This window comes from Terrapene carolina, unplaced genomic scaffold (assembly GCF_002925995.2).
Source record: "Terrapene carolina triunguis isolate 2854851 unplaced genomic scaffold, T_m_triunguis-2.0 Scaffold148, whole genome shotgun sequence".
Taxonomy (NCBI): Eukaryota; Metazoa; Chordata; order Testudines; family Emydidae; genus Terrapene; species Terrapene triunguis.
In genome coordinates this window covers 8,259,063-8,274,416 of record NW_020664499.1, presented here as the reverse complement: position 1 = coordinate 8,274,416, position 15,354 = coordinate 8,259,063, and the positions used below count along the sequence as shown (strand labels likewise).

At 44.1% G+C, this 15,354-nt stretch overlaps 2 protein-coding genes across 3 annotated transcripts in view; one reads left to right on the top strand and one right to left on the bottom strand.

The window, feature by feature from the left end:
- The window catches only part of LOC113406894 (zinc finger protein 511-like), a 13,841-nt gene extending 2,110 nt beyond the window's left edge, over positions 1 to 11,731 (bottom strand). Inside the window, exons 1-5 of the mRNA XM_026653750.1 lie at positions 11,478 to 11,731; positions 9,139 to 9,212; positions 7,628 to 7,829; positions 5,115 to 5,239; positions 3,068 to 3,256 (exon numbers count right to left, since the gene is read on the bottom strand). Of these exons, the coding sequence (XP_026509535.1) occupies positions 3,068 to 3,256; positions 5,115 to 5,239; positions 7,628 to 7,829; positions 9,139 to 9,212; positions 11,478 to 11,618 (731 nt within the window). The 5' untranslated portion in view covers positions 11,619 to 11,731. The remainder of the gene's footprint in view (positions 1 to 3,067; positions 3,257 to 5,114; positions 5,240 to 7,627; positions 7,830 to 9,138; positions 9,213 to 11,477) is intronic.
- The window catches only part of LOC113405057 (gamma-tubulin complex component 2-like), a 100,734-nt gene continuing 97,069 nt past the window's right edge, over positions 11,690 to 15,354 (top strand). The window contains exons 1-2 of one of the 2 annotated variants that reach the window (XM_026653749.1): positions 11,690 to 11,708; positions 15,090 to 15,247. In XM_026653749.1, the coding sequence (XP_026509534.1) occupies positions 15,098 to 15,247 (150 nt within the window). In that variant the 5' untranslated portion in view covers positions 11,690 to 11,708; positions 15,090 to 15,097. Of the gene's footprint in view, positions 11,709 to 11,974; positions 12,163 to 15,089; positions 15,248 to 15,354 lie in introns of those variants that run through there. The other variant, XM_026653747.2, reaches the window with a different exon arrangement.

Here is a 15,354-nt window from a genome sequence, read left to right as displayed (position 1 = left end):
CTCGTTATCTCCACACTGATTTATACCTGCCTCTGGAGATTTCCATTGCTTGCATCTGAAGAAGTGAGGTTCTTACCCACGAAACTTTATGCTCCCAATACTTCTGTTAGTCTTAAAGTGCCACAGGACCCTCTGTTGCTTTTTACAGACTCAGACTAACACGGCTACCCCTCTGATTTTTAATGGTGAGAGTAATGAATCATTAGAACAATTTACCAAGGGTCACGATAAATTCTCCATCACTGACAACTTTTAAAGCAAGATTAGATGATTTCCAAAAGATCTGCTCTAGGAATTACGGTATTTTGGGGAAGTTCTCTGGCCTGTGACATACAGGAGGTCAGGCTAGATGATCACAATGGTCCCTTCTGGCTTTGGAATTTATGAATGATACATTCTGTTCACATTTTGAAGGGTTTTTAACGGATGCAGCGGTGTCTGCCTGCAGAAAACCTGAAACAGCATCTGTGAGGTTTGAATTTCCCTGTTCATCTCATCCAGTCGGTGAGTTATTGTTAGGGATCTGAGTTGACATGTCAACACTTAACTATTTCACTGCCCAAAGGCGGGGGGGGATATCACATTATGAAGATCTGCACAAGCCACTATGAGTAACAGCTCATTTTGGCCCCATGTATGTTACACCTGCAAGATACTTCCTCTTATTCCTCCCTCCTCCTAAATCAAGGAGCCAAGCCCCAAGAGGCTAGCAGGGCAAGCCTCACCAAGGGGGAGTCAAGCCCAGCAGAACACACATGATCACATTAAACTGTGCAGATGTTCAAAAAATGAGCAGTGTCTTATTTTAGCATCTGAAGCAGAAGGATCTTATTTTGTGGGCAGAACTTGGAAAACCACTACTTGCCCCCAATTCAACTTTCTGGTAAAGTGAAGTTTAAGTTATACATTTGTATCTTAAAGGAGACTGAAAAGTCTGTGGCTAGGCCCTGTCTACACAACAAAGTTGCACTGATTTAACTTCATTGGTTTAGAAAGCAATATAGCTAAATGGGTGCAGTATCCTTTTGTGGGCTTTGAAATTTTTACCATTATTATGGGTAGGCAAGGCTTGAAGCCTGGGACTGAGGCCTGAGCCAAGTTAGGTAAATTTACAAAAATATTCACCCTGTTTTTCTGGATCAGTGTTAGCCCTTGTGTAAGCAAGTCTCCTGCATTTTCCCACCATCTCATTTGAACTTTTTTCACCATATTAACGGACAATATGCTAAAAATGTGCCTGACCAGTAGAGCCTCATCTATACTAGGGCTCCCACCAGTGCTAACACCAGCTCAGCAGAACTGGTGGGGAAATTTTGTTAAACCTAGATTAGGTTTGAGAGAAAATGCAAATAATAAAACAGCAGAAATGCTGACAAGTGAATTAGATCCCTAGAATTATTTTTGAGTTAAAAACCTCAGGTGTTACTAACAATTAGGGCTGTCAATTAATCGCTGTTAATTCAAGTGATTACCTCAAAACAAATTAACTCGATTAAAAAATTAATTGTGATTAACTGCAGTTTTAATCACACGGTTAAACAATAATAGAATACCAATTTATATAAATAGTTTGGATGTTTTTCTACATTTTCAAATATATTAATTTCAATTGCACAGAATACAAAATGTACAGTGCTCACTTTATATCTTTATTACAAATATTTGCACTGTAAAAAAGAAAAATAGTATTTTTCAATTCACCTCATACAAGTACTGTAGTACAATCTCTTTATCATGAAAGTACAACATACAAATGTAGATTTTTTTTTGTTACGTAACTGCATTCAAAAAAACAAAACAATGTAAAACTTTAGAGCCTACAAGTCCACTCAGTCCTACTTCTTGTTCAGCCAATCACTAAGACAAACAAGTTTGTTTACAGTTGCAGGAGATAATGCTGCCTGCTACTTATTTACAATGTCACTTGAAAGTGAGAACAGGCATTCGCATGGCACTGTTGCAGCCAGCGTTGCAAGGTATTTATCTGCCAAATATGTTAAACATTCTTATGCCCCGTCATGCTTCGACTTGCAAATATTTGTAATAAAAAATAATTATATGAAGTGAGCATTGTATTCTGCATTATAACTGAAATAAATATATTTGAAAATGTAGAAAAACATCCAAAAATACTCATAATAAATTTAAATTGGTACTCTATTATTGTTTAACAGTGTGATTAAAACAGCAAATAATCATTATTAATTTTTTTAATAGTTTGACAGCCCTACTAACAATACACATAATGAACTTCAGATTTAAATGAAAAGAATACATATATAGGGATAGGTTTTGACCCCCATCCTGACCTCTGTGTGTTGCTGCATTAGAATACAAGGACTGTACAGGAACCACAACTGGCTCTACACTGCCCCTTGCAAGTCCTAGTTACACCAGAGGCTGCTCTAACTATACTGATGGCAGTTTCAATCCACAGAGCAGCCCAGAATTTGGAGCCACCTTTGCACAACCTCACCTAACCTGCTGGAGGTGCAGCACACAATCAAATCCACTTGCTTTAACTGGATCCTAAGTAAGACTCAAGAGAAGACTGCACCCCTTCTGGGTCCCCCAGCCTGGTTGATTATTTAAAAAAGGTGAATTTGAGGGCATTTCCTTGGGTGAGTGTGTGCTTCTCATTCATTACACTTCTCTGTTACTGCAAAGATTCTCAGTTGTGACTGCAAGAATCAAAGAAATGAATCACTATCAATGCACAAAGCAGTCATTTGCTGCTGCCACCTGTTAAGTACAGAAACAGCAGTTTAATCCTAGTAAACTGCAAATAAACACTAAGAATTTGCTTTTTTTCTTCAAACTCTTTGCAAACATCAATTAAAAATCATTGACTGTTAACTTTTCAGAAGTGCTAAGCTTTGTGCATCAATGTGTATTTAGAAGGCTCAGCCATCACTTGGGATGAGCACTTAAAGGTATTACTTCGCAATACATCACAAGAGCATCCAAAGGCCCCAGTTAAGGTCACGGCCCTATTGCGTTAGGTACTGCCCCAGCACATATGAAGACCTGGTCCCTGCCGAAGGAGTTTACATAAAGGAAAACAGACCTGGATTTATAGAGCTTTTTCTCCTGCAGTGATGAAATTGGGCCACTCATAGGCTGGGTGGGATTCTCCACGCTCTCACTTGGACAGATTTCCATGGAATCCACTTGCGACTGCTCGTAAGTCTCCACATTCACATCCATTGGCATGCTCACGTCCAGCTTAGAGGAAGGCTTATTGTTTTTGGTGCTGCTGCAGAAACAAAACCCTCCTTTCAGGAGCTGCCAACTGCCTCCTAGTCAGCTTAGGCTCAAGGGCCCAAGGTCATTTGATCAGGAGGCTACAAAACAAATTAAGTAAAACAGGCTCAGGAGAGTCAGAGGGGGGCTAGCAGAAGGCAGCGAGTGTTCTTGGTCACTCTGGGTGGCCTGTAAAATGTTCAAGCAAGCAGAGCACTGCAGTGCTAGAGGGAAGCTGGCTCACAGGAGGAGCTCTCTTACAAGGGGGTCTGCAGAGTGGAGAGTCAGAACTACTGCATTACATTACATGGGCTTCACCACAAGCTTCTTTCTTATGCCCATAAAGCATACCTGGGTTCATCTGGCTGAGCAGGGCCAATGAGTTTCCTTCCTTCCATAGCTTAGGGCGTCATGCTCCAAAGAGATGAATGTTGGTGCCTGATCCATGGCTAAGAAAGACACTTTCTACAATCAGCAGTTCACTTCCTTTCTACGTTCTAAGCCATTCAACTGAAAACTAGTGATAACAGAGTGGGTTTGATTGCCTGAGAGATCACTGGCCATTGCCAGTGTCACTGCTCAGATCAGTCTGTAAGAGCCAATAGCTCTGCCCCACTGTGTGCTTACTAAACTGTTAAGGATAGAGATCATCCTTCATTGCTAAATAAGTCTCCATGGTTCCCCAGCCTTGGAATAGGCATGGCAACATTAGGGGAGAGACGAAAAAGTTGATTAGTGACATCATTGCTTCATGTAAGTGTGTCTGTATCCATACCACTACTACATAACTTCTTACAGCCGCCTGAGAAATGGGCGTGCCTATGCATGGGGCCAATCAGGACTTCGCTTCTCCGGCTGTTCATGTAGCACTGAAAGGAATCCTATGTAAGTATCTATAGCAGTCTCTCTCTCTCCTCTTCCTCCAGACTCAGCTGCACACTCATGGCTGTCTCCTCTCCCTTAATGCTTCCATTGCTCCATGGCCAGGACAGAGAGCCAAGCACCAAACAAAGGAGCATGCCTCTGTTCTGGTCATGTTTTTCAACCAGAATACAGTGCGGCAGAAGAGGTGAGGGATAGGTGTCATCTGGCCATGGGCAGCACCCTAACCCACAGATAGCGTGAACTGGCAGGGAATGGCTCTGGCCCTTGCTTGTGCAGGGTCACTGGTACCCTCTGGTTGACTTGCCAGCCTCCTGCACCTGGGATAGGATTCCTGAGCACGTGTTGGGCTCTCCAGGCCCATGCACCCACTCTGGGGATGGATTCCTGCACTTGACACAGCTTGGCAGGCCTTTTCCTGCCACCGCCACCACAATGGAGACTGTTTGCCCTTCAGCCCTGCACTCACTCACCTCCCTGAAGTACACAGGCAGAGAAGGGAACAGAGTGCACCCTTCAGAGCAGAGCAGAGCAGGTGCTGCTGGGATTGCAGCTCGGCTCTCTGTATTTCAGGGAGAGTGCAAGGGAAGGAGGGGGCTGGGGAGGACTCATTGGTTCACTAATGAGGAGTGAGCAAATGTCTTTTTAGCACCCCTTTCACTCACGTAATGTGGGCGACTCATCCCTGTTGGAAGGACCTGAAGGCCAGTATTCCTTGGCTCATGAATTCACATGCTAGGATCTAACATTTTTGCATTCAGTAAACAACCTCTTTATACTCCAGAGGCCAGAAATAAACTAGTGCAATTACGGGAAGGGAATGCAGGAGCTCTGGAATCTGACACTAGCTTGTGTAAATATGAAGTGCTACTGACTAAGCCCAGAGAAGCATGAGATTGCTGGATTTTCTGGTGTTCTCTGCTTCTGAGGACCAGTCCCCAGCACACAGAAGGATAAATGCTTGCTTTGTCAGTGTACTTGGCACTTACTTTTTAGCTTTTTTTGGTTTATCAAATCGAAAATCAGAAGGATAAAGATGTACTTTGACTAAGTGATCTTTTCTGTCTTTGCTGCTCTTGAACTTCTCCGCACAGCCTTCTACCAAACACTGATACTAAAAAGCAAGAAGAGGGAAAGGTAATTCTAAAACGTATGCAGTATAAGCAAGATGGGAGTTATTCACACAGAATTTCTCCAAGGCAAGGCAAGATGTCTACCTGGCACTTCCACATTGATACACAGTACTAAAGATGTATCATCATCATCTACTCGATCCTCTCTGAAAAGTGATTTAGTCCAATCACAAACTATTGGGCTCTACAACTTTTGTTTATGCATGAGAGAAAAGTCATTCCCTCTACCACAGGAACCACTGGGGATAGTATATTTTATGGCCTGTGTTATTAAGACCATATGATTGTATGGTTCCTTTTAGCCTTAAAAACCTACGAAAGCCAATATAATTCACACATTACAATCTCCAAGTTACATGGGTGCGCTGAGATTGTTTCACAAAATTTGGAACTAGTTCAATTTGTTGGGAAACTACTTCCATCTCTGGTATTAGGAATACATTGTTCATTTTCTGCCACCCCTTGCACATGGTTTCTTGACTGCATGTGTATGAGGCAAAGTCCAAACTGCTAAGGCCCATCAGGCAAAATCCTGGAGAGTGCAATACTGACTTCCCAAGTATCTGCACATGGTGGCAGCAGGAAACCTCCTTGATCAAAAATGTGTAGTTTACAGAGGACAGAAGAGAGAAATATCTGCTGACTGAACTCGGGATGCTTAGATATTAGCAAAGTTGGAAGCTAGTGGATAAATGTAAAGTAATGCATATTGGAAAAAATAACCCCAACTATACATACAATATGATGGGGGCTAATTTAGCTACAACTAATCAGGAAAGAGATCTTGGAGTCATCGTGGATAGTTCTCTGAAGACATCCACGCAGTGTGCAGCGGCAGTCAAAAAAGCAAACAGGATGTTAGGAATCATTAAAAAAGGGATAGAGAATAAGATGGAGAATATTTTATTGCCCTTATATAAATCCATGGTACACCCACATCTTGAATACTGCATACAGATGCGGTCTCCTCATCTCAAAAAAGATATATTGGCATTAGAAAAAGTTCAGAAAAGGGCAACTGAAAATGATTAGGGGTTTGGAACGGGTCCCATATGAGGAGAGATTAAAGAAGGTAGGACTTTCAGCTTGGAAAAGAGGAGATTAAGGGGGGATATGACAGAGGTATATAAAATCATGAGTGGTGTGGAGAAAGTGAATAAGGAAAAGTTACAGAGGGTCCTGTGGCACCATTAAGACTAACAGATGTATTGGAGCATAAGCTTTCGTGGGTGAATGCCCACTTGGTCAGAAAAGTTATTTACTTGTTCCCATAATATAAGAACTAGGGGCCACCAAATGAAATTAATGGGCAGCAGGTTTAAAACAAATAAAAGGAAGTTCTTCTTCACACAGCGCACAGTCAACCTGCGGAACTCCTTGCCTGAGGAGGTTGTGAAGGCTAGGACTATACCAGGGTCTAAAAGAGAACTAGATAAATTCATGGAGGTTAAGTCCATTAATGGCTATTAGCCAGGATGGGTAAGGAATGGTGTCCCTAGCCTCTGTTTGTCAAAGGGTGGAGATGGATGGCAGGAGAGAGATCACTTTATCATTACCTGTTAGGTTCACTCCCTCTGGGGCACCTGGCATTGGCCACTGTCGGTAGACAGGATACTGGGCTGGATGGACCTTTGGTCTGACCCAGTATGGCCGTTCTTATGTTCTTAGTTTGATTAAACCAGTTAACTATTCCAGCTCCACAGATGGACAAACCGACTATTCCAGCACTGCACATGCAGGACAGAGCCTGTTTGACAAGAGACCCATCTCCCTTGTTTCTTTCCTTTAGGTACTATTATCCTAGGGAGAAGTTAGCTCAAGTCAGACTTACACACTTGTGTTTATCCACTTATTCTCGTTTTTACAATAAGCAAAGGAGAGAGGATGGCTAGTCCTACATGCAGGAGATGGGGGTTCTACTCCTGGCACTGTGTGTGACCATGGGAAAGTCTCTTCCTCTCCGAGAGCCACAGTTTCTCCATTAGAAAAACAAGACTAATACATTCTTAAATCACTGGACATTGAGGCATAAAGCACATGTAGTGCTTAGAGATCCTTGGATAGAAGGCACTAGAAACTGCAAAGAATGTTATTGTTTTCCTTTTGCATGAATCAACTTGTGTCTTGTGCTCTGTCTATAACTAGGACCGTACCAAATACACAGTCCATTTTGGTCAATTTCACAGTCATAGAATGTTAAAAATAGTACATTTTATGATTTCAGCTATTTAAATCTGAAATTTCACAGTGTTGTAATTGTAGGGGTCCTGACCCAAAAATGAGTTGGGGGAGAGGGGGTAGCAAGGTTACTGTGTGGGGGGCGGAGGTGTGTTACTAGATACATAATGAAATCTTTGCTTGCAACTCACCATATTTTGCTTCTCTGCCATTATCTGGAAGAGAGAGTCATGCCACTCCAGGATGTGAGTATCCAACAGATGCACAGAGGGGAAAGAGCGTTTGCAGAAAGAGCACATGTTCCTGTGCAGTGTGTTGTAGTGATGTTCATAACCCTCTAAGGTATCAAAGACCTGGCAGCACCCAACAATATGACAACAGAATTCTGACACCCTAGAAGGAAGCGATGAAAACATTTGTATTTTTAGTTTATGTCAAGGCCACCCAGAGCATGTGGATCAGTTCTTCTGCATACATCTAAATAAAATCTTTATATTAAGGTAGTTTTCATTCATATCTACTCGATACAGGAGAAGATGAGCACTATTAAACTGGAGACACAATAGAATTAGTTTGTGAGGATTCTGTAATTATTTGTGGCTCAAATTTATGGCTCATATTTGTGGCTCAAACTCCTTTTACCTAACTGACAGCTAGAACCTGTGGGTCATGCATACAGAGCTGAACTTACGATTAATTATGGAATGAATTAATACTGAACAGCAGTATGAGGTATGAGCTACTATATTTCAAAATCCCAGTAGATCTCTATGAAATAGCTCACTTTCAGTTTGTTCTCTAGGTACCTTCGAGTTTTTTCTGGGATGACTACTGAATATTTTGAAACTAGATGGAGATCTTGGGCAATGTGTTCATTTTGACCAGGTTATTCTCCCTGACCAAACATTTGCATATTTTCCCCTGAACTCCAAATCTTTTTAAACTGACTGAAGTAATGATCTATCATGTAATTTACTCGGATCTTCTAGGTTAGCTGAGATTTAAATTCCCAGGTACCTTTGGGAATGCATTGCCCATTTACACCCATGTTTTCTGAAGGGATGATTTCTCCAGATCTGGCAAAGAGATAACCAGCATTTCAGCTTTAACATCATTTTAAAGCCAAACGCTTCCTCAAAACCTGAATTTTTTTCAATAACTATAGGGAAAGCTTCAGGTTCAATAACTATCACATCATCCACCTATAAGGCACTTTGTGATGTCCTCCTTCCTTCTTCTCCGTTTCCATGTTTAGTGCAAAAAATAAAGGAGATTGAAAACATCCCTGTCTAGTGTCTGTATAACTCAGGCAGGTAAGACTCAACTCCAATGACTTATGCTGATGTTTTTGGACTGGTGTAAAGAAAACTATTCCTCTTAAGGAAAGAAGAGGCAAAGCTTATCTGAAGATGCAACAAACAACCAAAAAAACTGTACCATTTCATCAAGAGACCTCTCTTTGTCAAGAAATAACAAAGTAAATAACCAGTTTACTTTGATCTGGTACTAGGAATGATTGAAAGTACTCCACAACTATTCAACATTTGTTTAGCCTTAATGAATCCAGTCCGAGACAGATGTATACAACACTGACAGACAGTATGGACCACAAACTGGTAGTTAGAGGAAGGGTCAAAATTCAATCAAATGCATTTTTGTTAACAGGACCCACAACTGAATTTGTATGAACGACACCACTTACTTGGATCTTTCGGTCACTTCGGTAACATTTGTTAGGATATCTTGGAGATACAAGTGTCTATGTATGTCTCCATCCTGGAACAGGGAATAGTGATTATAGGCATGTTACAGCAATGTGTGTTCAAAAAGCAAATTGGAAATTACTTTTATTCCCAACAAGTAACTCTGTTAAAAAAAAGAGTTAAGAATGAGAATGCATGTTAGTGTGAACTCGACTCTGGATCAAGGATAATATATTGATCTAACTTTGCTAAACCCAGCTTATAGACCACGATTAAAAGTGCAACTTGGCATACTCAACAGAGACCCTGGGCCTGTGTACACACATGTACCAGTGTCCTTTACTATCAGCTGCTTTGTTGCTAACAACCGAGAACATAATTCTAGAGACACTCAAGGTCACCGAGACTAACTCATGGACATAATGTTTGAAAAGGATCACACATCAAAAGGGGATTCTTCTCTAGCTCAAGTGGAAAGGGGCTGTGCTTTTGGAGCAGGAGTCAAGAGTTCTCTCTGTGCCATGGCTGAGAAGTTCTAAGTGGCTATATCAGGCAGCACAGCAACAAATATGCTGCTATCATGGACTGCTTTCAGAATTTTTCTTTATAAATAAAATAAAAAGGGGGGGGGGGACAGTCCACTGCAGCTTTCAAAGAAGCACAGTCACTTTGAACCATTTTACTTGTAAATCTGTTTCCATACAGCTTCTTTTCTGCCATTATAATCACGTTTACACATCTGCATGCATCATGTTGCCCTGGCTGCATACCAGAGCATTCTGGAATAGACTCAGCATTTCTCCCACAGTGCCTCAACAGATGATAGAGTGACCTGACAGGCACCACTAAAACAGAACACTACACTTCAGACATCATATCATAGAAAGCTGGGAGGACGGAAGACTGACAAAACTGCTGAATTAGTTACAGCGAGACTGCCATGTTCCAGCCTAGGCAACACATTGAGCTGCCAGTCATGCCATTAACTAGTTACAAACTCAGTTAACAGTGCCAGAGTCTATAACCAAAGGCAGAGGCCTCACTATACAGGTGAAAGACAACAAACCCACCCTAGATGGTGGGAAAGGGGAGGGTTGTAACTCCTTCCAGTGTGTTGTCCTTGGCCCTGCTAGGGGGGTCTAGTTTTTGTATCTGCTAACAGAAGTCTTATATATTTGATGTCCACTTCTGTGCTTCTCACCCCAACCTGGCCGCTGAAAAGAACTCTCTGTTCCACCCTCACAACGTAGGGCCTTTTAGCTGCTGTGATGAAGAGCGGTGGTGATGGTGGATGATGAGTCTGCACAGTTCTGCTCCTGGTCCTAACTGGTTTGGAAGTTTGTCCTCAACCTCTGTGACGAACTCTAGTGCTTGTCGCTGCTGCTGCTGCTCGGACATTTCCTGAGAGCTGCACAACAGAGACAGGATTCCTGACCTTCATTGCTACTTACACAGCTCTGAACAGCAGCATAGGTACTGCAGCCACCTGTTTGCAGACTTAGGCTCACCTCAGTTTGCTTCGCACTAAAAGACATTTTTTGCAACCAAAAGGGCTAGAGCAGTGATTCTCAAACTTTTGTACTGGTGACCCCTTTCACATAGCAAGCCTCTGAGTGCAACCCCCCCTTATGAATTGAAAACACTTTTTTATATATTTAACACCATTATAAATGCTGGAGGCAAAGCAGGGTTTGGGCTGGAAGCTGACAGCTCGTGATCCCCCCTGTAATAACCTCACGACCCCCTGAGGGGTCCCAACCCCCCCGTTTGAGAACCTCTGGGCTAGAGACATGAGTATCTACATAAAACTATGTCATGGAGTCTAGCGGAGCGGACACATAGGACCCATGTCCAGGAGCCTGAAGACCCTGGCCATCACAGTGCCCAGCCCATCGGGGATCAGGAAGATTTAACCCACAGCATTCCACAGCTAGACCACATGAGGGACTCATCCCTGGAGGTTGCTGGGCTGGACTTGCTCCTTTCACCAGTAGGACAGGCTTGCAGCGAGTCACAGGAAAATTGCCCAAAATTGTGAAAGTTACTAACCACAGGTCCTGAGTCACATGACTACATGAAACGCTCCCTTCGTTCAACACGAGCATAGTGTTAAATCTCCTGATTTGGCGGGAATGGGATTTTGGCACTGGGTCGGAGGAACCCGGGGGGTTGGGGGAAGCGCTGAGAACAGAGCTCGCTGATGTTCGGCCCAGCTGGCGCCGCCGAGCGCACAGGTACCCTCTCCGCTGGGACTGCATTTCCCATCCTGCCCCGCGGGTAGCAGGCCAGAGGCCACGCGAGGGCTGCCGGGAGCTGTAGTCGCAGCCGGGGCCCTTACCTCAAAGAACTCGTGCTGGCGATGGAAGCGGAGGCGGCTGGGGGAGAAGCAGAACGGGGCCCGCGGCGGGGTGCGGGGCCGGACGGGCAACAGGGGGCGCTCCACCCGCAGCGAGACGCTGAGGTCCGGCGGTAGCAGCATCCTGTCGAAGTCCCCGCGAACAGGGCGCGCTCACCGGACCGCCATCTTTTGGGGGCCAAGGGAACGAGAAGATCACTTCCGGGTCGGCGGGTACTTCCAGGTCACATCGGAGTTGGTCGGGTACCTTGAGGTCTGGGAGCGATCCGGGGCTGCGGTTAGTGAGGAGACATCAGCACCACCCCGCTCCCGGGGTTCCCCAGCGAGCTGGGCAGCGTGGGGAAACACGGGCGGGCGTGCCCTGAAATGACAGGTCCCCACCTGTTGTCTGATTGGCTCCAGGGATGCTGCCGCTTTTGCGTCAGCCAATCGGAGTCTGCGCACCTCTTCCCCGCGCGCCGCTTGGTCGCCGCGGGCGTTCTGCTGGCTGCAGCTAACGGCTGCGGTGTGAATTCCTGAATAGCCCCCAGCCCTCCCCTGGTCTTTCGCACTGGGCGGGCGCCTCGGAGCGCCACCTTCCCGCCCATCGACGTGGGGTCCGCTCCGCGCGCGCCGCCTCCCCTCCCCCCAACGCGCGGCGGCGAGAGCTGCTCAGCCCCGGCACAAGGTACCCGCTTCCCAGCCGGGCGGGCGCCGGGGCGGAGGGACGCACGAGGATAGCGGGGTTGGGGGCTGCCGCTCGGCCCTGTTACCCCTCTCAGCGCAAGGCTCGTGCGGGGCCGGCTGGAGAGCGATTATCGCCGGCGCCAGGGAGTGAGCGGGAACCTGGGCCTCGAGTGGGGCCCCCACAGCAACCGCGGGCCTGGGATAGCGGTTCCCGTAGAGGCAACGCGACGGGCAGGGGGAGCTGGCTCTGCGGGGTGGTACTGACTCACAAGGGGATCTGCCCCTCGCCGAAACCAATAGCAACACCTGGACTCGGGGTTCTCTGGCACTTGGGTTCTTGGTCTTTGATTTATTTCTTACCGTATCTTACTTGTTGTGGGCCAGGCAGATGAATGTCTAGGGTGACCAGACAGCAAGTGTGCAAAATCAGGACAGGGGTGGTGGGGGTGTAATAGGAGCCTATATAAGAAAAAACCGAAAAATTGGGACTGTCCCTATAAAATCGGGACATCTGGGCACCCTATGAATGTCAGTAGTGTCAGTGCAGAGGTGTACAAAGGCTTTCTGGAAGAGAGGTTTTTGCAGTTTGCTATAGAGGTTCAGGCACTGGGCTCACCTAATAGAGAGAGAGGCTCCCTGCTTAGTTTGCCTACCAGGTGATTTCTAGCCCCTGGCTATAGCATTTTGGTTGTGTCACTGCTCTTGTTTATGGAGATGCCCCACTACTGTCTGCAGGGATTAAAATTAGCTCTAGTTGTGTGGGAATATCTTTCCTACCAAGGCAGTGCACATTATTACATCACTGACCTCAATCTGAATTAATGTGACAGGACCCTTTGTCCCATTATTCTTAGAGTTCGTTCTCTGTCTGTATTTGATTTGGATCTTTTAAAATTATTAGCTGAAGTAGCATCTTTTGTTTTTATGCAGACTCTCTGCCTGCTCCTTTCATCTTCTCTTTGCCTGGCCCTGTACTATAGCTAATTTATGTTGGTATGTAAGGCTATCTACTGACAATAAGTCAAAATCAGTTGCTGTTTCCTCCTCGCTAAAACTCCAGATATATTTCTGTTTCCATTTCAAACCCTGTTGTGAAATAAAGCCACCAGATTCCACTCAGTCTTATTTCCCCCCAGATCTATGTTAATATGTTACTTTCTTAAGTGTGGATTTGATTAACCCAGTGAGGTTAGCTAAGTATATTGAAAAACAATGCTAAATTCAGAATAACTGTGTGAGGATTCAGTTATCTTTTTCCCATTAGTTGTTACTCTATTTGATGTTGCAAGAAAATGTGTGGAACTGTAATAAGTAGAAACTGGACACATTTTTACCCTTGAGTCTCTAAAGATGAGAAGATCTGCTGTGCTACTCTTCTCTCCCAGGGCTTTTTCTAGACTCGGATTTGGAAGGTGTTTGGGTTATTAACATGTGTTAGCTAAAAACTTCCAAATCCTAGTCTAGACAAGACCTCACTGTGCGATCCAGGCATATATGTAGAGCAGAATATTGGTTTAGGGAAAGGCCCTGCAGATTTTAGAGCATTTTGCTCTTTGTAATCTAATCTATGTCTCTATACCATGCCCATCACCTTTGTATCTTGTTGCCAGTATTCAGCTATTCAGTATTTGACCATTATTTAAATACCATTTTCCTGCTTTTCTCCTGCTAATGGGGCTTTTCAGTTTTGTGCCTTTGTTCAAGATGTTTCCTATTTGACATGCAGACTTATTAGTGTAAACTGATGGTTAGCTGCCTTCCTGCCATTTAACCTCTAGAGGGCTTCCTCCCCCTTCAGTGGGAGATGTCTCCCCAAGCATACTTTATGGTTGAGTCAGTGTAAGTAATGGGGAGCTTAAGATCTGGTCATCAGATGAAGAGACAAAGTAGGCAGAGGCAAAGGAAAGGAAATACTTTTTTCTCTAGCTTTTTCACTGTGATCACTAACAGCTAATCTACATGTGGAAATTGGCTACTATATTCCAGTATAGCTAAATTAGACTGGAATAATTTTTCTGAAATAGCTATCCTGGTCAATTTCTCCCAGGTAGACAAGGCCTAACTCAGTTTTAAGTTGCATCTTTTGTGATTTTTGGTGCGAGTATGAATTACAAAGGATTTTTTTATTTTGGTGCAAGTATGAGAGCAATGCAGCCTTCAGAAGCCTGCAGCAACACCTTCAAAATTAACCTCTGCTGAAGAGAGCCTGTACTCTGCATATTACAAAGCTGTGGGGTAAAATTTTCAAAATTGCTTAAGGGGCTTAGGAATCTAGTGGCTTGTTTATACATGGAACTATTTTATACATGGAACTATTCAGGGACAGCTATGTGTGGACACACTTATTCAAGAATGTGTGTGCCTTGTTCCTGTTTAGTTTAATATACTTTAAAAGTGGATTGAACTAAAGAGGAATAAAGCACTCTTATTCCAGAATAAAAGTGTCCACACCTGGAGTTATGCAGGAACCGTTATTCCTGCACAACTCCATGGCTATGTACACAATGCAGCTCAAGTTGGTATAAGTTATGTCGCTCAGGAGTATGAATAAGCCACCCCATTGAGCGACGTAAATTAAACCGACTTAAACGCCGGTGTGGACAGTGCTAGGTCAGCGGGAGAGCTTCTCCCGCCAACATAGCTATGAGCCTTTGCACTAGCAGCGCTAAGTTCTGTAGTGTAGTCATAACCATGTGTAAACAAGCCCTAAGTCCCAATTTCAAAAATGATTTAGGTACTGAAGAGTCTAAATTACGTTGACTTTCAGTGAAATTTAAGCTTGTCTCATTTTTGAAAATGAGACTTGGGCTCCTATGCCACTAAGGCAATTTTGAATTTTTTTACCCTTGTTGATTAGCTTTGAGTTTTAGTGGTAAGGATCATCTGTTGTGCTTTGCATTCAGTGTGCTGTGAAATCTGTAACCCTAGGTGGAAGCATGAGTGAATTCCGCATTCACCATGATGTCAATGAGCTGTTAAGCCTGCTGCGTGTTCATGGAGGGGAAGGAGCTGAAGTGTACATAGATCTCCTGCAAAAGAACCGAACGCCTTATGTTACCACAACTGTGTCTGCACACAGTGCTAAGGTGAGCTAGTTTGGATTTACTCACTGCTAGGCTGCAGTGATGGTTGAAATGCTTTTTTTTTTTTTTTAATTGGAGTGTGATTAGCTGTCAGGTCTCAAAATATAACC